The sequence below is a fragment of the Podarcis bocagei genome, assembly GCF_964188305.1.
Source record: "Podarcis bocagei genome assembly, chromosome: Z".
Taxonomy (NCBI): domain Eukaryota; kingdom Metazoa; phylum Chordata; class Lepidosauria; order Squamata; family Lacertidae; genus Podarcis; species Podarcis bocagei.
In genome coordinates, this window is record NC_138140.1 from 24358006 (window position 1) to 24383810 (window position 25805).

General features: G+C 42.5%; 1 protein-coding gene across 4 annotated transcripts in view; it reads right to left on the reverse strand.

Annotated features, from left to right (window-relative positions):
- Positions 1-25805, reverse strand: part of LOC308578763 (vascular endothelial growth factor receptor kdr-like) — a 211639-nt gene that overhangs the window by 33623 nt on the left and 152211 nt on the right. For 2 of the 4 annotated variants that reach the window (XM_081179293.1, XM_081179295.1), the window contains exons 15-25: positions 25623-25748; positions 24487-24593; positions 23108-23243; positions 20858-20962; positions 17543-17659; positions 15417-15505; positions 12455-12620; positions 11193-11290; positions 10248-10370; positions 9319-9430; positions 1068-1167 (exon numbers count right to left, since the gene is read on the reverse strand). In XM_081179293.1, the coding sequence (XP_081035419.1) occupies positions 1068-1167; positions 9319-9430; positions 10248-10370; positions 11193-11290; positions 12455-12620; positions 15417-15505; positions 17543-17659; positions 20858-20962; positions 23108-23243; positions 24487-24593; positions 25623-25748 (1279 nt within the window). The remainder of the gene's footprint in view (positions 1-1067; positions 1168-9318; positions 9431-10247; positions 10371-11192; positions 11291-12454; positions 12621-15416; positions 15506-17542; positions 17660-20857; positions 20963-23107; positions 23244-24486; positions 24594-25622; positions 25749-25805) is intronic. The other 2 variants (XM_081179294.1, XM_081179296.1) reach the window with 2 other exon arrangements.

Below are 25805 nucleotides of genomic sequence, written 5' to 3' on the forward strand. Positions count from 1 at the left end.
GTCCCTGTGCTGGGCGCTGTCGCTGGAGGGAACTGAGGCAGTTTCACCCCATTGTCTTGCAGGGCTGGAGCTGAATGATGCTCCTTTTCAACATCGCTATGTTTAGCTGGTTATACATCAGAATGTTGAATAGCTGTTATCCCCCAACCCTAGTCATGACTACCCACATTCTAGAAAGCTGAACCACTGAAAGGTAAGCTGACATCTTGGTATTTATGAGAGAAGACTGTTTACTACATTTTTCCCTTTTTATCACTCTTAAAAGCCAAATGCTTGTATGAATTGGTCCTAAGGTCATTTGTATGAATGAATGAACACATATTCCCAATTTCATAGTAAATTACAGTACTTTTACACAGTATAACTGTGTCCACATAAATGTTTTTAATGAAAAAAAAATCCCACTTGTCTATTTAAAAGCAACTTGCATCCCACTTGTTTTTAGAACTTCTAAGGGAGGACCCCCCCCCCCGCGAATGGTAAAGAATAGATATAATTTCCTAACCGCTGCTTTTGGACTACGTGTTGGGTGAAACAGCTGTTCAGAGTACATTACCCAGCCAGCAGCTCTGCAAGGCAAAAATCCACACAGTACTTGAAGAAGAAGGGAGAGGGTAAGGCAGGCACACTAAACATTCCAAAAGGAAGAGGAACAATGAGGCACATATGCTGAAGCACATAATGCTGTCCATTAGCAAAATTAATTGATATATATGATTCATGCATTTCATCTCCTACAGGGTCAATATATCAGTACACAAGAGTGACCAAGGAAGACACGTGAATCACAATGGGGGGATTGGAAGTCATGTTGGAATTTGTGATGTGTGAACTCAATCTTTTTTTTGTATTGAGTGTTGATCATTTTGTTGATTGTTGTGTATAATAATAATAATAATAATTTATTATTTATACCCCGCCCATCTGGCTGAGTTTCCCCAGCCACTCTGGGCGGCTCCCAATCGAGTGTTAAAAACAATACAGTATTGTTTTGTACTTTTTTAAATAAAAAAAACCAATAAAGCATTTAAAAAGAAAAGAAAGACAGACATGCAAGATGAAATTACATTTCTGGAGTTGAATATTCTGGTGATCTCATCCTTGTCCCTTCCTTGAGGCGTCGACAGAAGTCCTCATCAATCTGCACACCTGGATATGGTGTCGCTCCTGTAGACACAAACACAGACACAGACAGTTAATGTTCTGCCAGATGCTTTAAGCAGGGCCTGCATCTCCTGCAAGAAGGATAACATTTCCTTGATGCAACACCATCTAGCATCCCTACAAAGAAATCAGAATGGATGCTAACTAAATAGCCAACATGGACCAATCTCCTTAGGAACAGATAATGAAGAAAGCTCAATAAACTGGTCATCTGGAAGCACCCTGAAACGGAAATCTCCACTTATCATTATGGCTCAGAATTATTGATAGACAAATTATTTTTAAGATGTCTAAGCTGGTTGCCATCACCAAATGTGGTGGCACTGAATTGCATAAAAAGGAGAATGCATAACTTGCTGTTGAAATGGAACACTCAGGAAGAAACGGTGAAATCAGCTATGATTAAATGGGCACAAGATGTTGGACATAACATAATGATGGCTGACTGGGAACGGTTATGGACCACAGGTATGAAATTTACGGCATGTAATGCCTTAAGAGAAAATTTAATGAAAATGATTTATAGGTGGTACATGACACCAGTTAAGCTTCAAAAAATCTACCATTTGCCTTATAATAAATGTTGGAAATGTAATGAGACTGAAGGTACATTCTTTCACCTTTGGTGGACGTGCCCAAGGATTAAGGCATTCTGGGAGATGATTTATAATGAAATGAAAAAGGTATTTAAATATACCTTCCTTAAGAAACCAGAGGCCTTTCTCCTGGGCATGGTCGGCCAATTGGTGTTAAAGAAGGATAGAACCCTTTTTATGTATGCAACAACAGCAGCAAGAATACTCATCGCAAAATATTGGAAGACACAAGATTTACCCACCAGGGAAGAATGGCATATGAAGTTGATGGACTACATGGAATTGGCGGAAATGACTGGCAGAATCCGAGACCAGGGAGAAGAGTCGGTGGAAGAAGACTGGAAAAAGTTTAAAGACTATTTACAGAAATACTGTAAAATTAATGAATGTTAGAAAGATGTTGGAATGAAGTTACATGGCTTTAGTAGAAATGTTATAAGGAATTAAGTATAAATAGATTATTAGAGCATTAAAGGGGAAAATAAGGTTAGAATGTGTTAAGACAATTATAGGATAGAAAACAGAGGAAGATGGAAAGGAATTGCTGAAACAATATAAGTGGAATACAAAAAGGGAGGTGTGAGGAGGTCGTGGAAATTAGTGAAAGAAAGATAAGATATTGAAATTGGACTGTGTTTTAAATGGTTTTTGTTTTGTTTTGTTAGTTGTATGTTAGTGTTTTGGATTTTATTTTTTTGTATTGTATTGTATTGTTGTATGTTTTTTCTTTTTTGGTTTTTTGTAGTGTTGTGTTTAATTTGTTGGAAAACTAATAAATATTATTATTAAAAAAATGAATTGCAGAAAAAGGAGATAAGGTAAGGAGATTTGTGACCTACATACTATTATGTATAAAAAGGATGGGCTCATAAGTGGGGCTGGCCAGTATCCCATTGTCCAGATGGATTTTCCCTGAAAATCTATGGCCTGGGACTAGGTGAAGAAATGTCATGAGATGGTTGCCTGCAGGTGATTCAGTTCCTCTTAGTTATGCATAGATGCGAAGTCAATGCAGACATCAAGCAAAACTAGTGTGTGACTTCAGCTCCTGAAAAGACTCGGTCAAGAGCAAAAGTTTAAGGCAAGATAGGCTCAAGCTCTTGTTTCATGAACGGCTGATGGGATAAAAAGAAATGTGAAATGTACTGGATAGAAAATGTCTAGAGAGACAAGCCACCTCAGCCCGCTGCTTGCACCTTGTTCTCTTTTGAAGACCCTGCAGGAGCCTTGCCTCCAGTAATGACAGCTGAACTAATATGACAAGGAAACCGAAAAGAACACAAATAAATCACCCTGACTAATACAACTGTCAGGGCAAAGAAAGTGTGCAATGGAGCTGAGCAGCTCTCTAATAGACCTTGATTTCCTCAGAGCGGGGTGGGGGCGAGGAAGTATATTCCACTTCAGAATTGCAAGTGTTGGGAAAAACATGACTCTCTTCAACTATGCTTCAGGTTTTATCTCCCTTTTTGTTTTTGTTTTGTTTTTTACAGGATGCCCATAAAACTGCTGGCTTGAGACAGCCTGAAGGCAGAAAACGAAGGGAAACCAGGCCTTCTTCCTCTTCATTCATTCATTCTTGCATATGTACATTTTATTACATTTACACCCTGCCTTTCTTCAGCTTTGGAACTCAAGGAAGCCTAAATGTGGTTCTTAGTTTGTGTCCCCCATCCAGGTGCTGACCAGACCTTGACCTGCTTAGCCTCAGGTGCCTTAAGTTACTATTTGACTATAAGCATCTACAGGACAAAGGAGCAAAAGAACCCCCCACTGGATCAGGACGAGGAGGATATCATCTAGCTCACCATACTGTTTCCCACAGTGGTCTAACCCAGTGCTCCCAAAGTCACCCCGATCCTGAAGCTTACCTATCTACTGTATGTGAAAAAACATGCTTTGGGGATTTAGAACTAGACAAAATATCTGTGCTGTATGTAGTTATTGCTAATTCATACAATCCTTCTGACATGTCAGGAAGTGAACCTGAAGCAACTCCTTGAGCTGTCACTGCACACCTGGTAAATCTTAAGTCCACCTCAAATCAAACAGCAACCAGGATTGCCCCAACCCTTTGATTACATTGCATTGTAAAATGTAAACCAACTACTTGCCAACTTTTCAAACAATTTATTGATCGCTTAAATGTATATTATAACTGCTTCTTCAATGCTGGATGGGCGTTAAAATAACTTAGTGTTTCAGAAAACAACAGATAATGTTCTGTGTGTGAGTTCCCTGTTCAGCAGCTTTCCCTGGAATCATGCCTCCTGAAAGCTTGAGTTATTATAAAAGTTAATAGAAGAATTAATTCCGCTCTAACTCTGTAAGCTTCCCAATTCCTTTATTTCCCAGAGGGTTGTGGGATGTAACGTTCTTTTCATAATCTGGCCTCCCTGAAGCCTGAAGAATCATTTGGAAGAACATGTAATCCGGTTTTAACATAGGAGATTTAAAGGAATCTGAATGGGAGTCCAAGTTTTGAAGAATCTCTGTACACTTTACATTCCATGCTCAATTTCCTGTTTTTGTCTATCTCTGGCCTGACAGCTTTCACTGGATGCTTGGGAGCAAAGTAAGTAATGCAGGAACAAGGAGGAATGAATGAGAACCCAGGCCAGAGAACAACTGTTCCTTAAAACTGTTTGGATAACCTGGGGGTTGTCGCTTCAGCCACGGTATGCAAAGATGTGTTCCAATTGCTAAGGAGGCTTTTATGAAAACAATGTTGACAGAAGTTGGAAAATCCCTTTTGGGTGTATAAGAATATTTAAAATATGAATGTAATCAAACATACGAGGATATAAATAATATATCCTTAGTGTTTGGTCTCCTTTGCACTTCCTCCTTTCCTCTTTGACTACCTCCAACTCCACATTCCTTGTATCAGTTTTAATCATAGGTCAGTGTCACGTCTGCACTACTTAATAAATGCTATGCCAAACCTTCAAATGGTCTTTATTTTGACTGCTTGCGGGGCAGCAGGCACAAAGCATAGTCGTCTCAGAAAAAAAGTGGTATGTGTATGTAGAAGTGATGTCTTTTACTATCTGAATTTTTTATTTTAATATAGGCAGTGGAGTGGAGGAGCCCTGTAAAAGAGGGGATTTTGGAAGCCCAAACATGCCCCATAACAAAGGCAAACAAGCCTTCATGTTCTGGTTCTTAATGATCTGTAAAAATAAAATTATGTAAGTGAGTTCCATCACTGACACAGCTCCTCAATTAAATATTTATTGCATGAACTGTAGATAGGAGAGTGCCAAAACACAGAAATGCCTGGCTGATTTTTATCAACACATTGCTTTGGAAGAAAAACTTGCTTTTCAACTGCAGCCACAGAAAAGGAAATGGGACTCTAATCCTGAGCCACACAACAAGGTAATCAGAAATTGTGCTGTGACCAGAATGGGATGCAACCCAGTGCAGATAGAGCAACCCATTGTCTCAATGGAGCAGTTTGGGTTGGCAGTAGGGATGCACGAATCTGTCATTTTTAGTTTTCCCCCCATTACTCATTTTTCCAGACTTAGATTCTGTTGTCCACATTTCCACATCTGTTTGTAATCTTTTTATATATATAAAAGAAGTCCCATGAAAATTCAGTGATTTTCTCCTAATATGCACATTTCTGTATGCAACTTTCCCTCATGCGCATATTTTTGCAATATACCCAATATACTCTGTACCCAAAGAGAGTAGGTACAAGTTGGATTCCAGAGCAGAAGAGACTATTATGATTGACTATGCTCCTGGGAGCAAAGTATACAACATAATGGGCGTGAGAAAGGGAAAGTCAGCACAAGACATGTGGTTCATTTACCTCGACTACTTTGCTTAGGTATCCCACAACCTCTGTGTGGTCTTGGTCATTTTCAGTTGCAATAATTAAACCATCTACAATGCCAAAACTTAATAAAATTATTCATTTTTGCACTTGGTGTATAAGCACCTGTCTGTGTGATGCTGTGTGTAACCCCAGCTGTATAGTTTCTCATTCCATGCTGTAGCAGCTTGTTCTGAGCCACCAAGCCCCTTCTGAAATTTGCATACTAGATGTGCTTCCTTTGGTTTGATAAAACCTTTAGGCTGTTCCATATAAATCTCTTCTGAGATCTGGCCATGCAAAAATGTGGTTTTAATGTTCCACCTCTATTTGTTTAGAAACAGTGATGCTGAAAAGCAGCCTAGTACACCCCCCCACCCTAATGTCTCAGACTTCTCCAGATGTTTTGGACTACAACTCCTATCAGGCAGTCTGGAAATTGGAGCCCAAAACATTTGGAGGGCACCAAGTTGAGGGAAAGCAGAATATTGTAACTAAGTCTAAGCTGAGAAATAGAAATTGGCATTCTTTTCCAAGATCCACAGCCTGATGAAGCATTTGGACAAAAATAACCACTTTGTTGTTATTCAGATTCTTTCTAATAGATCAGCCTGAATACTTGCACTTGTAGATTGTTATTCATGAAACTCTCTGCAGACTAATTTAGTTTTCCTGCTCTCTACTCAAAATGCCTAAGGTTTGTTCCACTGCATACTGTGATAAAGAAGAAACAATCCACATTCCTTTCCCAAAATGTAAGTGATTTGATCTAGGGATTAGCAAAATCTGTCAATTTCAATTTCTCTCACTTTCTCATTTGTCCACTCTTCAGTTCAGTTCTCCACATTTCCACACCAGTTTGTGAATTTTTAAATCAACAAGTTGCCATGAAATTGAAGCAGCATTTTAGTGTGATTTTTTCCTAATACACACCATTTTTGTTATTCAATTTTGCCTAATACATTAATTTTTGCAAAGCAACATTTAGTGATATCTGCATTTTTATGCACACTTGATCTTAGTATATGCATGTTTGCACACATTACTTGGCAGGTGAACTGCATTGCAAAATTGAGAGAAGTGCAAATTCCAAGCGGGGTTGTGTTTTGGTTTGCATATTGCACTGGCAAGCGTGAATTAGGTTAGTTTGCCATTAAATGAAAACAATCAAATTCTCTCCCCACCCCATCCTTACTTTTGCCTTTCTAGAAAGCCTTACCCCTTAAAAATGCACATGGGCATGAATGGAGAATGAATAATCATTCCAAACATTCTGTGGCTTGCATGAGTGGCACAGTCGGGGGGGGGGGGGAACCATCTCTTTCTCCTTCTGGCAAAAGAACATGCAAAGTCCGGCATAACTGCCTGCATTTCTGTGACAGCGGCTTCAGCCAACCTGTGGGCCCTGTGGGTGTTTTGTGTTTCATACGGTCAGCATTTTGGAAAGAATTCTTCTAGGATCAAATATCTGCAGCATTCATTCTCTCCCCCCTCCTTGTTGTGGGAGTTCTTATATTGCTAGTGGTGGGCAGATGAGCCATCTGGGGCAGGAGCCGCAGCAAGCAACTCTTTGAGCTGTGTGGTCCCTAAGTTGAACCTGCTCGGCCTGTGGGAAAATACCATTTGACAGGAAGGTTTTCTGCTCCATCAAAATAGCTTTAACCCACAGAAGCCACGATTAAGAGTTTTCCACAAAGTCTCCTGGTTTGAACTGCTGCAAATGTCAATTCCAGCTTTGAAAGCATTTGTTGTGGGCCAAAATGTCTATCAGTCACATCAAGATCCATCTGAAATCAACCTCTGGCTTAAGAAGAGTGTATAATCAAAAGGGTTTTGGCTTCAAACCAATTCAGAGATTGGTAAAGCTATTCACTGAGCCCTCACAGCCTGCCTCGCGGAAAGTAGGAAAGCTGTATCATATCACCTCAGACCACTTATCCATCAAGCTCTGTATGGCATATTCTGACTGGCAGAAATTCTCCAGGGTCAGGAAGGGCTCTTGCCCATCAGCTGCTCACACTTCTGCTTATGCCCTGCCTAGAAAGCACGTGTCTGTGCTGTTTTCCCCTTGGCCCGCTCCTTCCCAAAGGAAAACTTGCTCTTTAGCAATAGATCAGAATAGATCCAGGAAAAACCCAAATGGCTGTTTGCTCCAGCTGAGAGCTAAAGAGCTGTTTTCCCCAGGAGAAAGCAGCGGGATGAGAGGAAGTGTGGATAAGCCCTAACCTGAACTATATGGGGCAAAGCATTGATGCTGACCTTTAAAGCCCTAAATGGCTTCAGCCCTGTATACCTGAAGGTGCACCTCCACCATCTTTCAGCCTGGACACTGAGGTCCAGCTCTGAGGACTTTCTCGGAGGGTTCCCTCATTGAGAAAAGTGAGATGACAGAAAACCAGGTGGAGGGTCTTCTGGGTAGTGGCTCCTGCCCTGTGGAACACTGTCCCATCAATGTCAAGGAAATAAACAGCTATCTGACTTTTAGAAGACATCTGAAGGCAGCCCCGTATAGGGATGTTTTTAATTTTTGATGTTTTATTATGCTTTTATATCTGTTGGAAGCTGCCCAGAGTAGCTGGGGACCCAGTCAGATGGACGGCATATAAATATATTTATGATGATGATGATCCCTTCTGAGACCCTACCCACAGAAATGTTTGGCTGCAGCAACTTTGACTTGTTACTGAGGTGCTCAGCTTTGCTTTCACTTTTTTTTTTCAAATTAAATTTTTATTGATTTTCAGTACACATACATACATTCATAAATTACACATATATAGGTTACATATTTAACTTAGGCTCTATCATGCCTCTGACTTCCCTCCATTTCTTTGGTAAGTATCAAATAAAGTAGCTTTGCTTTCACTTTATACCTATATATTCCTGAGCACCGTGACTCCTAAATATTTGCTCTGTATGTGTGACTCTGCCAAGCAAGGGCTTGTGCACACCAGAGGATGTGAACAGCGCTGCATGCCAGCCATTTTCATGAACAGGAGGTGAGATTGTTCTTATGGCATATGGAGGTGTAAGCACTGTGGATAGATGCAAATTTCCTTGTTCTGCTGTGGTTGTTATTTAACAAATTTATAAACTGATTCAGGGTCTGAGGCCATCAAAGTAGTGTACAAGATTAAAAGGGAATTAAATAAAATCAAAGAGATTTTTTTAAAAAAAATTAAAAGCACCCCTCCCTACACATCTATAGTTAATATTTCATAAATGAGTTGGTCACACCTCAGTGAAAACCTTCTTAAATAAAGCTGTCTTCAGCAGGTGCCAAAACATCTATTTTCAGCTGCTGTCTAATTTTCAGATGGCTGGAACGGCAACTCTAAAAGTCTAGTTTCTAGGAGAAACCAAGCATATCTCTAGGACATGTGGTACTCTCAGCACAGCTCCATCTAAGGGCTGCTGTAACTGACTCCTTTTGAATATAGCCACCACAGGCATGCTGCCCTTCAGTAGTCCTGACAAGTACAAGCTTTGTAAGAGAGCACCTCAGTATCTACTGGTAATATAGACAACCATCGTTAGCACCGAAAAAGAATTAGGAACCCTTCATGCAGATTAGCACACAGAGCTCCAATAGTAACTCAGTAATATTAAATCATGCCTGATTTGTTACTCTCTATTAACAAATATCCTACTCTCATTCTTCATCTGAAATGTATTTTGCACAGCATTCAGTCCATTTAAAATAAACCACAATAAAAGTAAGCACAACCTTACCTAGAGAAAATATTTCCCACAGCAACACACCAAAAGACCAAACATCGCTCTGAGTGGTGTAAGTTTTGTCAAAAATAGCTTCTGGAGCCATCCATTTCAGAGGAAGTCTCGCCTACAAAATGAAGAAAGCAAAAGGAGACTAGTATTAACAATATTTACATTTGTCCAGACAGAGGCGGACTTAGGGGAGCAAGAACAGTTTGGCCGTACTGGGCGTGGAGCCTCCTAGCTGCAACTATGATATAGAATGGAAGGCAAGAGATGGGGGGATTTTGGCATTGTGGTGAGATTTGATACCCCAAGAGCCACCACTGGTCCAGATGCAGGGAAGTAATAGTGCCACTCCATTCTGCATTGGTCAGACTCCACCGGGAGTGCTGTGTCTAGTTCTAGTTTAAGAAGAATGTTGAAGAGCTAGAAAGTGCAGAGGAGGGCGACCAAAATTAGAAGGGTATGGAAACCTTATGAGGAACAGTTGAGGGACTTGGGTATGCTTAGGCTGGAAAAGAGAAGATTGAGAGGTGATAGGACAGCTGTCTTCAAATATCTGAAGGGCTGTAACATGGAAGATAGAACAGGCTTGTTTTCTGCTGCTCCAGAGGGTAGGACCTGAACCTTTGGATTCAAATTACAAAGAGGGAGATTCTGACTAAACATTAGGAAGAACTTTCTGACAGAGCTGCTTGACAGTGGAATGGACTTCTTTGGAAGGTGGTGGACTCTCCTTTGATGGAGGTTTTTAAGCAGAGGTTGGGTGGCCATCTACCTAGCGGAACTAGGTGACCCTTGGAGTCCCTTCCAACACTACCATTCTATGATTCTAGGATTTATCAACCTGTATTTACCCATATCCTATCCCACTGACTTATTTGTTTCAGTCTGCTTAAAAGGGTGGACCACACATGATTCTGCATGCCTACAAGACTTACGTCGCCTTTCCGCACATAGTCAGGATCTTTGTAAATATCTCTGGCCAATCCAAAGTCACAGATCTTCACCACATTGTTTTCAGATAGCAGAATGTTCCTGGCTGCCAGATCCCTGTGAATGCACTGGAGGAAAGGACAAATGAAATAAAAAAATATTTTAAAAATTTGTTTTGTTTTGTTTTGTTTTGTTTATTATTTTATACCCTCATTGCAAGAGCTGAGCTTCAACAACTTATTGAAATATTAAAGGGCATTTTTTAAAATTAAAAAGTTTGCAAATAATGAAGCAAGTCACTAGAGAATGGAATCAGAACCAAAAATATTATTGAATCCCTCAAGATCAGATATGCTTTCCTTTTATATTTTTCTTCAGAAACACTATTGCTAAAATATACCAATATACAACATTACTCCTAAGACACACATTCCTCAGATATTTACACTTTCTTTACATCTTATACATTACTATATGATCAACTTCTACTTTGAATCCTAACATATGCATATATCAAAATAACATATAATCTTTTATTCAAACCCATGTTTTTCAGATAAACTGATCTGCCATAACTAAACGGTTCAAATCTTTCTACCATACATAGAAAGGACACTGTCAATCTGATTATTTATACCTGATTTCATACCTTCTGCAATAATACTGCCTTCTATTAATAATTACGCATTCAGCTGCTTTGCCTCTGTTAAATGGAGAATGTTGGGCTAGATGGACCTTAGTTGGATTAGTTGGATCTTGTTCTGATTCAGCAAGGAAGATCCTACAACTTTGATTACATCTCCATATGCATGCGAAAGTGATTCTTGCATTAGTGAGGACTTATAAGACTGGAGTGTGCTTATCAACTGATCCACGGTTCTTAATAAAGATCATATGGGACCTTCTCACTCAATGTCTTTAACAGCAAAGGGGTTTTAAACAGGACTTACTTTCCTGGAGGCCAAGAACTCCATGCCTTTGGCGACCTGGAAGCTGTAGCAAATCAAGTCCTCCAAGGTCAGGGCGCGCTTGTAGAGATCTTCAACATCTAAGAGAGACCAAGGAGAAATCTGAGCAATGCACATCACATCACAGGGTCAAGCCATGTATTCAGAGCAGTAGAGGGAATTGCTCTCAGGATTAGTCCTAGCCAGAAGCACTCCCACAAGAGGAGCCCACTGTGGCAATACCCCTCCAGCCCAAGGACTCCTGCTTGGAAGTACTAGTGCAATCAGGGTCTCCCCTGCTCTGCTAGAATCAATGATTGCTAAAACAGGCTGAGTCCCTCTACAGGAAGAGGCTCCCATCATCAGGTGTGAATATCACAACTACAATAGTGGCAAAACTGCATTAAAGTTCAGTCTGAGGATAACAAGTGCTGAAGCAACAGCTGAGCTTTGCTGTTAAGGAGCTGTCCAGGGTACCATTGAAGACTTAAGTCTCTACTACAGAGGCCCACCTAGCAGTTCGAAAGCACGTCAAAGCGCAATTAGATAAATGGGTACCGCCCCGGTAGGAAGGTAAACGATGTTTCCCTGTGCTGCTCTGGTTTCGCCTGAAGAGGCTTACTCATGCTGGCCACATGACCTGGAAGCTGTCTGCGGACAAACGCTGGCTCCCTCGGCCTATAGAGCGAGATGAGCGCGCAACCCCAGAGTCATCCACGACTGGACCTAACGGTCAGGGGTATCTTTACCTTTTTACAAAGGCTATGGCTCCAAACACATCCTAAGCATAGCTGTCAACGTTTCCCTTTTTCAAAGGGAAATTCCCTTATTCCGAATAAGATTTCCCTTAAAAAAAGGAAAAAGTTGACAGCTATGAATTCCTAAGACACATGAAGGAGCCCTAGAAGCAACCGCAACAGAAAGCTTGACATTTGGTAGTAGAGGATCCATGATTGGCACAGCAGCTCCTTTTTTATGAAAAATGTCAAAGTAGCTTCCCGGGACTGCCAATTTAAATGGGAAAGCAGCTCTTCAAGGGGGAACGTTCAGCACTCTTCTATTTATTTTAAAAATACAACTAAAAGGGTTATAGTACAGGTATACAAATTAACGAATATGACAGAGAGAGTAGATAGGGAGAACTGTTCTCTATAATACTAGAATATTGGGGGCAGAGGGTGGTTAACGAACCTGAGCTCCTTGGAGAAAAAGGTGGGTTATAAATGCAAGAAACAATCAAATAAATAAATAAGCAATATATTTACCTTCCTCCTCTTCTTCTGAGTCTGTGTAACTCTTGTCTTCAATGAATCCTGAGCTTGCAGAGCTTCCTGTGCTTGCCACGCTCTCCAGGCGCCTCTTGATCAGTTCTGTTAAATCACTGATGTATGCTTCCAGCTCTTTCTCTGCAGGGTCTGGATTTTCCTGAGGCTGGAGGAAAGAAAGACCCAAAGAAGCTCTTTTCTTCTCTCTCTCTCTCCATTCCCAGCAGTCATCACACCCTAATGTATAGCTGGATCAATACATGTTCCTGCCATTTTGCAGCTCATAGTTAAACTATGCAGCTGGCTTTCACTGGATGCAGTGATAGCAATAGGTGGCTTTCAAAGAGGATTGGACAAATACTCCTGATGACTACCAGCCGCTATGGCTATGCTCTTCCTCTACAGCTGGGAGGCAGCAATGCTTCTGAACACCAGCTACTGGATACTACAAGAGGAGAGCACTCTTATGCTCTAATCTTGCTTGCCAGCTTCCCATTGGGACATTGGGCTTGGGTCCTGTTAGCAGGTTTCCAATAACTATCTAATTGGCCACTGTGAGAACAGGTTGCTGGACTAGATGAGTCACTGATCTGATCCAGCAAGCTTTTCATTGGTTCTTATGCCTGAGGTGGTTTCACGGGGGGCGGGCTTGAGCAAGACACCATTCATGGGCCCATTCCCTCCATGAGTCTACCTCCTCACTGAAGCCAGTCCAGGGGGCCCTTGCCAGTGGCCCTCTGCTGGGTGTAGGACCTCAAGTTGGGCTTTGACACCAGCCCTGTTGAGGTGGAACAGTAAATAGCAACCCATCCCACAGTCAAAGTGATTCAAGGCTGGTTATGTTCTTTCCCCCTGGAAAATAATCATAGCTAAACCACAATAATAAATTAAATCAGCTAGCGATCTCATCCCCTTTCATGACACTCAAATTCTTCAGCGAGTTGGTGCTCTCTAATGGTACAGTGAGACCCTGAAAAGAAAAGAAAACTGTTCTCCAAATCACCAGTGAAAAAGCCTGCTTCTACCTTACCAATAATCATCTGACCACAAAACGACAAACAGGGTTCCATTTATTGGTCTTTATGCCATTACTGGGCAAGAGAGGGAAAGACGGTCTTTCAGGTAGCCTAGTCCAGAGTTGTTTATGGTTTTATATGTAAGTAACAAGACTTCAGAATTGGTCTGGTGTCTAATAGACAGCCAGAGATTTCTGTCAATGTGTGGTAATGCTTTTGGAAAGATCATCAGTGCTTTCTATGCACAAATGTGAGATCACTTCGAGCTAATCATAAACATGTCGCCCCCTCCCCTAAACTAAAAATAATAAAGAACCCTGTAACCCACTGTTATCTTCCCAGCACACTGGACTCGATTTCTTAGAGCAGTGATGGGGAACCTGTAGTTATACAAAGGCTGCTGGACACTAGCAGCCAACAATCCCTGACCATGCTGGCTGAGTCTGATGGGAACTGGAGTCCAACAACACCTGGAAGACCAGAAGTGCCCCATCCCTTCTTTCTGCTCTTCAGAAATTGGAGTTTCTGTGTGCTTAGGACCATTTTTTGAAAGTGAATGGTTATTTAGTGTGCAGTTCTTTTTCATAAATATGGTTTGATTTAGAGCATAAATGCCATCCCATGGAAGGAAAAGAAAACCATGGAGACATGCGGCTCAACACTTCTCTTTGTTCTGCATGTTCTAGTCACAGGTCTGGGTTTTCCATGTCTGTGTTTAAGTGTGTTTCTTTTTGTCCTGGTGCTTTTCCTGTGAAAACCCATGCTTTACTGCTGAACAGGAGCAAACAGCAATTTGGTTTTCTGAGGATTGCTATTTACAGTGGTACCTCTGGTTACGAACTTAATTCGTTCTGGAGGTCCGTTCTTGTAACCCGAGGTACCACTGTACTCTGATTCAGCAGTAAAACACAGGTTTTCCTGGTGAAAATGCCGGTACCAAGAAATAAAACCCTGCTCAGAAGTACACCTGAAAAAACTTGGGACCTGAGTTTAGAAAGTGCAGCGCAAATCTCATGCACCCCCAGTAGATAAGGCTGTGATGGAATTTGAACAATACACCCAAAAGAATATACATAGCTGATGCTGTCTTCGATGCTGGCAGGGAAACAAATATTAAAGACAGGCTCAGAATTTTATAAGCACTCACAGTGGTTCTTCACTCATGATGAGCTTTGCTACTCATGGGACAAACATACATCCCCTCAGTTTAATCATGTCTGAGGTGGGCTGCCTACCTGTTTTGTTTCATTAAGTGGTACCTGTACATTGTATTATGTACACATTGAAAGTTCACCTTACACCTCCCTCCCAAAAAACATTCAAAGCATTTAAGGCACATTTGCTCTGCAGAAGAAATGGATACTAGTCTTTAGGTGTCCACAAACCTGCAGAGTCAGCTTTTAAGAACTACCTTATAGTGAATCAGACCATTGGTCTATCTATCTATGCAGCTCTCTAGGGTTTCAGAAAGGGATCCTTTCAAGGTCTATCTGGAGAAGCCAGGGATTTAACCTGCATCATCCTGCATTCAGATCACATACTCTACTAGTGAATCGCCTTTATTTTCTGAAAAGACACAACCAGCCTTCCCCTCATTTTCTCAGACTTTCTCAGGAGAGAAAAACTTAAGCAGAGCTGCAATCAGGCTGCATCTGCTGCTTGGACAGTGTAATCCTATGCACAGATACCTGGGAGAAAGTACCATTGAATTCAATGGTTCTTACTTCAGGATCAGGAAAACATGCAGAGGACTGCAGCTTCGGAATGCCATGCCTGTCTCCACCCAACCATTCCCAGGGCCTGTTTCTCCTCAGTTTTCCTTCTTTCACTTGGTGTCAGGAAGAGGGCAAAACAGAATTTATCCGGGCTTTTGGTAGGAAACAAACAAATGACCTTTTAAAGGACAGCCAATTTCATATGCCTCAGAGGTCAGATACTCATCTTACCTTGCATGCGATGAAGTCTCCTCGTTTTCCTCGTAGGTAATTAGACAGATTTCCGTACTTGCAGTATTCTACAATGACCATCAAAGGACCTGCAAAAATGATCAAAGAAAAGTTTCTAACATGACCACATATAAAGGATGTAGGAATCATCATGTTTAAGAGAACATCCCTGTTGGATTCCTGACGGAAAATGAGATGCAGATAAAAGAACTACAGATTCAGGGGCAAATGGTGATCTGGCATAAGGAAGTTACCAGGCTCTAAGTCGGGGTAGGGAATCTTTTTCAGACCAAGGCCCAGATCAAGAAATCCCCAAACCTCTTCAGGCCACGTAGAAAGAAGATGGGGAGAAGAGGTAAGATGCCGGGGGATATGGCAAGCCTTTCTTGTTCATGCTGCCTGCCTCACACCAGGAATTGTTCCCAACTTCTTGCTGGGGTTTTTTTGGGAGGGGGGCAGAGCCCAGTTTCATTATATTTTTCCTGCTGCCTGCCCCACAGAAGGTTCAGGGATTGTTCCTAAGATCTTGAGCATGGTGCGGGGAGCATAGTGCAGAGGCATAAACATCATTATTAGCATAATAATTACTATTGCTAATGATTATTATCATTATTTGTACAAGCTTATATTTCTGATACTTTTCTTTTTCTGATCTTTTGGAGGTGGAAGCCATTTTTGTGTTAGCAAATTGGTGTGGAAATGGGATGAACTGAACTCATGGCTGGAAACATGAGAAACTGAGTGAACGCAAAATGGACAGAGTCACCCATCCCTATAAACCCTCAATAAAAACACAGATTGTCCCTGTGATTATGTGCCTTTCCATCTCTCTGACTCTCTTTATGCAGTCATGATTGAATTTTGTTTGCATTCTGTCATCTAGCTTGACCTCCATATATTTTATTGTTGTACATCTGGATGTGAAACTCCAGGAATGGAAGCGTGTCAAAAAACAATTGCTCTTGAATCACACCCATCTGCCAGCTTGTTTCTTCTGTATTTGGGGAGCCAACTAAGTATTGTTTAGTTTGCTATAATTGCTGTTGGTGTTCCAAGACACAGGACAATGTTTTAAGCAATTCCCTTTGTATTATAGTGAGAATCAGACAGCATCATTTTGAAGCCATCAGCTTGTACTCTGTGTCTGATGTATAAAAATAACAGCAAGAAAAATACCTCAGAAATGCCAGAAAATATGAACAAATGGGGTTAGACCACATGGAACGAGCCATTAATAGCCATCTCAAGCAATCAGCCTTTCAATGTCTAGAAACCTTCTCCAACACATAAGAGCTACAATTACATATTTGAATACTCAGAAAGCTGAATGCTTGTGTTCACTACAGCTAGCTTATAAAAGACGAATCTCATGACCCAGTAAACTATTCTGCAGGGGGTGAGCAAATCTAGTGGTACTCTCAAAGCTTCAAAAAAGTTTGTGAACTCGGACCCCTCACAATAGGTTCCCTTCCATTCATGTGTAATCTCTCTCTCTCTCTCACACACACACACACGTTTGCCCTGCCTACAATTTTTTTGTAAAGTTTCCAACTTCCTCAGTGAGTGTTGGCAGAAATTGGTCAGTGGGTGGACTAGGGGTAAGTCATGGTGTGTCAGAGGTGGGGCCTGTGATTTTTAGTAGAATAGGGATCTGTTGGTCAGGTCTGGTGGATCAGGGTGTAGGGTTAATGGGGGAGGTATAATAGTCCCAAGAGGTGCTACACACATTGTGCAGAATGAAGTGGTAGAACTATTAGCTGTACCACTTCAGACTGTGGATTGCACTTTTGAACTCCCTTCCCCCCCCCAACCCCCCTACTTTTCCTATTGATGGAAAACAAGCACCTCAGATAGATATTTTTGACATAACTGCCTCCCTGATTTGCTCACTTATTATATGCAGGGTGCCATATGTGTGAGAAGATAGCTCAAAAGCATGACCTGCTCTGCACTCTAAAGCAATACACTTCAGAATTCTGCCACATCATTCTGGGTAATATTTAGAATTTGCATCTATGGAAAAGTTTGCTTTTTGGCCATGTCATGGATCAGATCACTTCTGATGTGAGTTGTTTTTCCCTTACAGAAACAGATCTGAGTAAAAGAAAGAGATTGTAGTGGCTCACCTCCTGGCTTGGTGCAGGCACCCAACAGGTTGACGACATTCAGGTGGTGTCCAATATGAATAAGGATCTTCAGTTCAGACATCAAAGCCTTGCGCTCGTTGGTCGTTGAGCACTCTGCTTGAGATAAACAGGACAGAGCCATCTTGACACAACAGGATATTGTCAACGTGGGTGGAAAATCCTGTTTATACTCAAAACGGAAGCAAAACACCACCAACCACCATAGTGGAAAGGAAATGAATAAAGCCCTCCCACGTTGCTTTGTGTGTGTGTGTGTGTCTTATTATTTATTCTCATTAGATTAGGAATGCCTTCCACCCAAACGTCCTGCCTTGGCCCTTACAACACCAAGTCCTCAGAGTAACTTCTCTTTTATCTGTGGAGTTGGGGTGTTGGTGGGGGGAGTTAACTGCCCTGCAGGAACTCTTCCTCTCCACATTTCCTGCTAGAGGTTGAAAGAGCTACAGCTGATGAAATGTCTCTCTGTGCTACCAGTTACATGGAGAAGGGAGGCCTTTGAAGTTCTAAGAACATCTTCCCCAGTTGGGTGCCCTTCAGATGTTTTGGGCTGTAACTCCCATCATCCCCAGTTAGCACAAATGCTCCTGGGAGGGGCAGCCCAAAACGTGGAGCTATTCTTCTACTTCTTCTTGTTATTATTTCAGTTTATTACTCGCCATTCACTATAAGGTCCCAGAGCAGTTTTCAGTCATTGAAATCACAATATTAAGTAACAGTGTAAAACAAATTACAGTCACAAGACTAGGGCCTAGCAGGCACCAGGTTGGAAATCTGGAGGACACCAATTAGCGAAGGTTTTTCTAATACAGTGTATGCTAATAACCTGGCAGCACAAAGTATCATCACAAAACCACTTAGCATCTTGCAAAAGACCCAAGTGGACTTTTAGGAAAGCTTTGTGGACTCTGGCTGTCAAGAATCCAGCACCTTTCCCAGAGATATTTCCTGCACAATCCACATGGATGGTGAATTGTAATATGAAATTTTCCCACCTATGCTCCGCTGTGGGAACTGCCTCAAAAGCTGTTTGTTGTCAGAACTAACCCTTGAAGGAGACCTGAAAATGATGTGCAGCACAGTGCAAAGGTGCCTATCCAGATAGCTTTGGGAGGAAGTTCAACATTTAAAGGGGTTGGGTGCCCAGGAGAGGAGGCAGAAGATTGTGATGGTTGAGCTAGAGAAGCATTCCACAACTTGCTGCCCCTCCCCCCCAGTCATTTTGGACTACAACTACCATTTGTTCTGACCAGCATGGCCAATGGTCAGGGATGATGGGAGTTGTAGTCCAGGAACACCTGGACATCCACAGATTGGGGAAAGCTATACCAAGGTATAGGGGGAGATTCTAAAGCAAAAGAGGCACTGAACTAACACCAGAACTAGTAGATAGGGAATGAAAGAATCATTTGCATAATTAGGCAAATGCACAGTTCCAAAAATATTTAAAAGTGCAACTAAAATATTTTTATAATGTATAACCTGACAGATGATTTGTTTGTTCATCAAGTTTCTGATATGTAAATGTCATTAGGAGGTACCATATGGCCCAAGCTTTGGATAAGAAACACATTCCATTGTTTTAAACATGGTAAGCCTATTGCCCTTAATTTGCTCTCTTGGCACCACTCACTTTTCAGGCCCCCGAACTTCTCTCCATCCCCAAGGGCTGGGATCAAAGGTTTATATCCCATTTCAGACAATCAAATTCCATTACGTTCTATGATCTCCTTCCCGCACAACCTACTTTCTAATGGAGGCTGTCACTCCTTTTATGCTAGGAATTCAAGGCTGCATCGATGGCTGAGTGTAGAGTCCACATGTTATTCCCTCTGTGTAGACAGCTACTGTGCAGCTGACAAACTGTTCCCATGCAGTAAGTCCACATTGTCTGTAGCCACTGGCAGGAAAGCTTACAACAAAGGTGGTGGGGCTGTGCTGTCCAACTTGCTCAACACTGACTAGCAGTGACTATTTCATTTTTCAGACCAGGAATCTCTTCCCAGCCCTACCTGGAGATGCCAGGGATTGAACCTGGGACCTGGGAGTGTAGGTAAATAATGCCTGGGTCGTGCATACGGGGCACCCCCCCAAAAGAGTGGGGCATGGAGGGAACTGCTCTCTGCCCCCAGGTCAGCCTCGGCTGGGTGCTTTGTAGCTGCTCTCCTTCCTGACCTATGGAAGGAGAAGTTGTGGCTGGGTGTGCTGGGCACCACAGCCGCTCTCTGCTTCTGGCTCAGGATTGACCCTGGGAAGGGGGAGCTGCAGCTGGGCCTGCCAGGTGGGAGCAGAACATGCAGAGGATGATCTTCACCCTATGTGTTCTCCAGTCCCTGCCATTGGCAGGGTGCAAGGGGGATCTTGGGAGGGCACTTGGTTCGTGCCCCTCCCAGATTGTGCGCCAAGGGCCACGGCCCCCATGGTTCCTCCCATGCTATGTTGCTGCCTAGGACCTTTTACACGCAAATCCGATGTTCTACCAATGAACTACAGCTCTTCCTCAAGTAGCTCTGGGATCAGATCTGTAGTCAAAAGGAATGGAAGAGTACCTCAGGTGCACATTTATTTATTTGTTTTGTTTTGTTCTAGCCAAACATTTTGAATGAATTACTTTCTGTCTCTCTCTTGTGCACCTTGAGTCTCCTCCCTCCCTCCTTACATCTGACGTCTTCCCACTTTTCTTCATGAAACAGCTCTGGAGCCAGAGGGTTGTATCCAATCTGTGCAGGCAGGGGACAGCTGGGTATATTTGCCCTGGGCTTCAGAGAGCTAAGCTGGCTGGGGGGCCCACCAGGGACCAGCTGCTTTTCTGTTTGATTTTATTTTAACAAGACCCCCACCCCAGGCCTCAGACAAGCTCTGCATGGGCCTGCAATGTAGAACTAAAGTCACTCAGCAGTAATAATTCTGCTGGTGCATATGTCACACAAGTGAACGCACAAGCAGGTTTGCTGATAACTTTGTTGCACATCTGTGAAAAACGAGCTTCTTCTAGTGCTGCTCTTGCATTGGATTTTTCCTATCCCCTATTCCACATAATTCACAGACGGGGATGTGAAGACACACAATGCAGTGATGTCAGCACAAGAGTAAGGGAGAGGGAGGGAGGAAGTCAGTGCTAATCTGCTGTTTCCAGCAGTGGCTTCACGTTTCTGGTTATGTGGAGAAGGAGTGAAGAGCAACACAGGGCTACCATTTTCAGCAGTGGTCCCATCATGTGGAAAATCAGCCAGCAACGGAGAACTGGTTGGCCATATGCTTTGGGAGAAGCCTTCTGAGATTCTAAGAGAAGTGTACCTTTAAGCATTTTAACAGCAACAGTTTTGCAGGTTGAAGATTTATCTATGCCAAAAGCAGATGCCTCCACCACTTTCCCAAAAGCACCATGACCCAGAGTTTTACCTAGAGAAGCAAGATGAAAGAGTGAGCCAGGCAGAACCGTCAACAGTTTGCATCCGACAGAAGCAAGGCTGTGTGTAGTATGTGCAAAGGAAAAAAAAAAACCTAGAACAAAACTATATCACGGTAACCCGAATTCTGCGTCAAGAAATACTGCATTCATCAACCTGAATAAATTATGCAAAACTGAACAGCTTTGCATAATCCCACTTATTCAGCACAGTTCATTTCGCTTTTCCTTCTTCTGCTAATCTTGGGGTAGAACTAGGATCTATGCAGGGAACAAACCCTCATCCCCAGGATTACCATTTCAGATAGAATCTTTGTAACTATAAGGGGGAAACTTGCTTTATTATCTTTAAACAAAAACTAAGAGTTTAAGGAAGCTGAATTCTCTCAAGATCACAATCTGTGCCATTTTTTGCAACTGCACAGAATTGACATGCATACACACAGCCCTGGATACAAGAGAAACATGCACTGCTTGCTGTGCAAGAAGAGCAAAACATTGGAGTCTTGGTCACATGCAGCAGCCACCAGAAATCCATCAAAGGCCCATATCACTCCAGAACATGTGCATAAACTAAGCAAAGTTTATGGACATATGCAGTGCTTTTTTTCTTTTAAAAAATGTTTAGGGGTATGCGTCCCCCTGCGTCCCTCCAGAAAAGAAGCACTGAACATATGTGATGTATGATTTTTTTCCATAAAAAAATCATCAGCGGGAACATACATTGCAGAGATAATAGGGTAGGAGTTAGCTCTCAAGAGTGCAGTTATTCCAGAATTCAGGTTGCATTCAGACAACCTTGCAAAAAATGTGCTTTGTTAATCGTGAATTTTCCTACGGTGCAGACTGTTAAACTGGGATAAATTCCGAGGTCTGTTTTCCTCTACATTCACTGCACCACAAATTATTGCTCTCATGAAAAACTTGCAAGAAAAAGAATTCTCTGCTATGCCTCAGCTGAGGGCGCTTGCATGATAGAGGCAATGACATTTCTTCTGCAGAGCTGAGTTTGAAGATGTTTTGAAGCATATTTCTATGGTGGCCTGCACATCACCTGCTTTAATGAACCCATCAGTTCCTGCAAAGATGATGGACTAAATTGGGAGCCATCAAGTTGGTCAACATGCCTACCAGGAACAGTGGCTTCTAAAACAGAATCTGTAATTCAAGATTCCTCAATGCAAATACTAGTAATGTGGACAAGTTTCCTTGAAAGACAGCTTGCCTGCCTCTACCAACCCTCTTCCAAGATTCATTAGCTGCGGAGGGGTGCATACTTGGGTGTATATTCAATTACTTCAGAGCAATGAAAAGGCTTGACAGATTTGGACTAGGCTTTGCATGGCACTCAGAGCACACTGTAGACCAAGTTTAGTCAACATGGTGCCCTCAATATGTTGTTGGACTGCAATTCCCATCAGCCCAGCCAGCATGTCAGGGATTATGTGAATTGTAGTCTAGCAATATCTGGAAGACACTGCATTGGCTATTCCTGCTTATATGATGGCCCGGTCAAATCCTTTTATACCATCTTGGGGTCCTGTAGCTGAAAAATCAATATGGAAAGCAGTTACTTGAAGGGTGAAAATTTGAAAACCACCATACAAGAATATCATATCTAACCGAGGTATCAGCAGAAGGTAGATTGGGATCTAGCAGTAGATATCTGAGTGATTTGCAGTAGACTACCAAGCGTTTCTGACTCCCCGTTACCTAACAGTGGCAACATGAAAAGCGCCCCCCTTTTCTAAATGACACTGCTGAGATGGATAATCATAGAAGCATAAAATTGTGGAGTTGGAAGTGACATATCTTTTTCCAATCTAGTCCAACCCCCTGCAATGTAAGGGCGAGGAGAAAGGAAACGAGGAGCAAGGAAATCAGGAGTACATTTATGTTTTACAGGACGGTGAGGTCACTTCTGGTAGTGAAATAAAACCCCTGGGCTGAGCATGTGCTCAGAATTATTTCCCCCACCCCTGGCCACAATTTTGCACACAGCTCTGACTGGTGGACCTTGGGGTCCTGGCAAAAGTGTGTCCTACAAGAATGAAATCTATCCACTCCTGACCTAGGCTGTGGTTCTCAGAATGCTCAAGCTCCTGCTTCTGAAGCTTGGCATGATACACATCACTTACCCAGCCGCAGACGGTCCCTTGGGAATTCCCACTTGCTGCTGTCATATGGGAGACGCTCGCACTGCTCATCAAGCGGCATCTCCTCAGGATCCATTATGATTGACAAGTATCCTGTTTTAATATCTGTGGCATCTGGCTGCAAAGAACGGAGGTGGGGGGGTGGGAATCCCCAATTAATGTGGCAAATGGCTGCTGGATCCAAAACTAAAGGAGAGGGAGTCTAACAAAAGGAGCACACGACTGGCCCAAAATCTTGGCTTCGCTTAAGTTTGCGTTCTGTTCACATGAGCACAGACTTATAAATATAGATAGGCGTTCACTTAGTCGCACCTGGCAAAGTTTAAATAAATACATCTCCAGGCAAGTAACCAGAGATGACTTTTTTAATATGCTCAATAAATATTAGATTAAATAACTGAGATGGTTAAATATTTGAGATGATGATTAAATATTTAAGATAATGACAATAACAATGGTGATGATTATAAATATATCATTTAATATATTATATACTATTAATAAATATTAAATAAAAAATGCAATGATTTTTTTATTAAAAACCTCCCAATAAATATACTTAGCTGAAAAACCAATATTAGAATCATAGAACTGCGGAGTTGGAAAGGCCCATAGGGTCATCAAGTCAAACACACTGCAATTGATTTGGAGCACACATAAAGAAGCCATGCTGATTGCCAACCCAATGCATGTGAGAATAAAAATGTTTTAACCATGGCACCTAAAAGTCAGTAAATTTGCTGCCAAGCTGAGGAATTTGCTGAGGAATGTATTTCATAAGTGTGCCACCACAGAAAAGGTCCTGTCCCAATCACCATCTGTCTGCTCTTTGGAGGTGTGAATATTGGGAGCTGTGCGTCAGGTGGCCGTTTCAGAAAAGGGGCAAGTTCACAGGGGAATAGACAGCTCTTCAGATACTCTGACCCCAAACAAAAACCCAGACCAGGGGCAGGGAGCACTTCTCATCCCGATGACTGCATTCTGTAACAGGCACCCTGGAGGGGGGGGGATGCCAGCACGGGGTGCAGCAACAGCTGTGGCTCGTATCTATGTACAGCAAGCTCTCACAAAAGTTGGAGGTTTCTACGCCCACAGGCATCTCTCCATCACCAGAGTTGAAGGACATGTTCTAGCTAGGCAAAAGCACTCAAGGAGGTCACAGAACAGTGCCAGTAAGGAGGGTGGCCTAGGGAGAATCTCAAGGGCCAGGTGGAGAGGGTTGGAGGGCCGTATTCCACCCCAAGGCCTGAGATTCCCCACCCCTGCCACAGATCATTATCTGCAGAATAGCTGCCTATTCCTGCTCTGAACAATTTTGGTATCGAAAAGAAAAGCCTGGGACATTTCAGAGATCCTCTTACTTTTCTCAGTTTCCGTATGAAGAGGGTGAGGAGGAGCCAGAAGAGGGTGGCTGCTAAACCAGTGCAAACCAAAATGATTACTTCAATGTTGGACTTTTCCTCGGAGCCTGGAAAAAGAAATACATGATTCACTTACAGCAAACTGTTTCCCACGGCACTATGCACAACATTCCAGAAACCACACATGTGTTCAGACACAATGATCACCGCTGCAGGTAACTAAAAAGAACACCTTGTAAAATTAAAATGGTCATTGGTGTAGCAAACCAAGGGATTGATTTCAGATGGCTAGATTGGATGTTGCTTGGAGTCACTTTCATACAGTGGTGGAACACCAACCTTATATGGATTGGGAGCATGTAGGAAGGAAAAATATTGGCAGGTGGCAATTTAAATTACTTCTCAGTTTGCAGGGAAGGTGTGTGTGTTGGGGTACTGGGATTATTGATGACTACTAGGCGTGTGGTGGCTGTACTCTGCCTCCACAGTTGGAGGCAGCAAGTCTTCTGAATAGCAATTGCTGGAAACCACAGGAGGGGGGAGTGCTCTTATGCTCAAATCCTGCTTGCTGGTTCCCCACAGGCATCTGTTTGGCCACTGTGAGAACAGGATGCTGGACTAGATGGGACACAGGCCTGATCCAGCAGAGGCTCTTCCTACGTTCTTGGGAATGGAAACTAACTGGAGACACCACTTTTGGCCTCTGATACTGGCTGGGCCAACATGTTGGAGGTTTCTGCATCACTAAGGGACAGCAGATGCTCTGTTGTATCCTGTGGCCTCTGGGTCACCCTTCCAGGGACCACAGGATTGCAACCTAAATAAACCTATGGAGCAAGAAACAAAAGCAATGAAAAACAGCCCAATGAAGACTGGGCATGCTCAATAGCTACAGTATGGAGGGCATGAGGGAGTAGAGTGATCCAGAACACCAGTGTGAGTGGTGGGGTGGACTGGAATACCTGGAAGAGAGCATATCTGGCTGGTACGAATGACCAGAAGCACTCCTGCTAGGAGGCAAGGATATTCCGCAACATTTTGTTGCAGGCCCAGCTCATCCGCACTGCAGCTTATCTAGGGTATCTTTACAATGCTTGACTGAGCCTGCCAAAGGTTTTCCCCTCTTGCAATCTCACCTTGTATTTTAATAAACGCCTGGGTGCTGTCTTGGCCCATTTCATTGATGGCCTTGCACTTATAGTGACCCTCATCGTCCTTTTTCACTCGCTCAATCACCAGGGTGTTGTTTTCCATGGAAATTCCTGAGGGATGGATTGAAAAGTAGTTTTAGCACGTACTAGAGTGTTTTCATGGCAGCA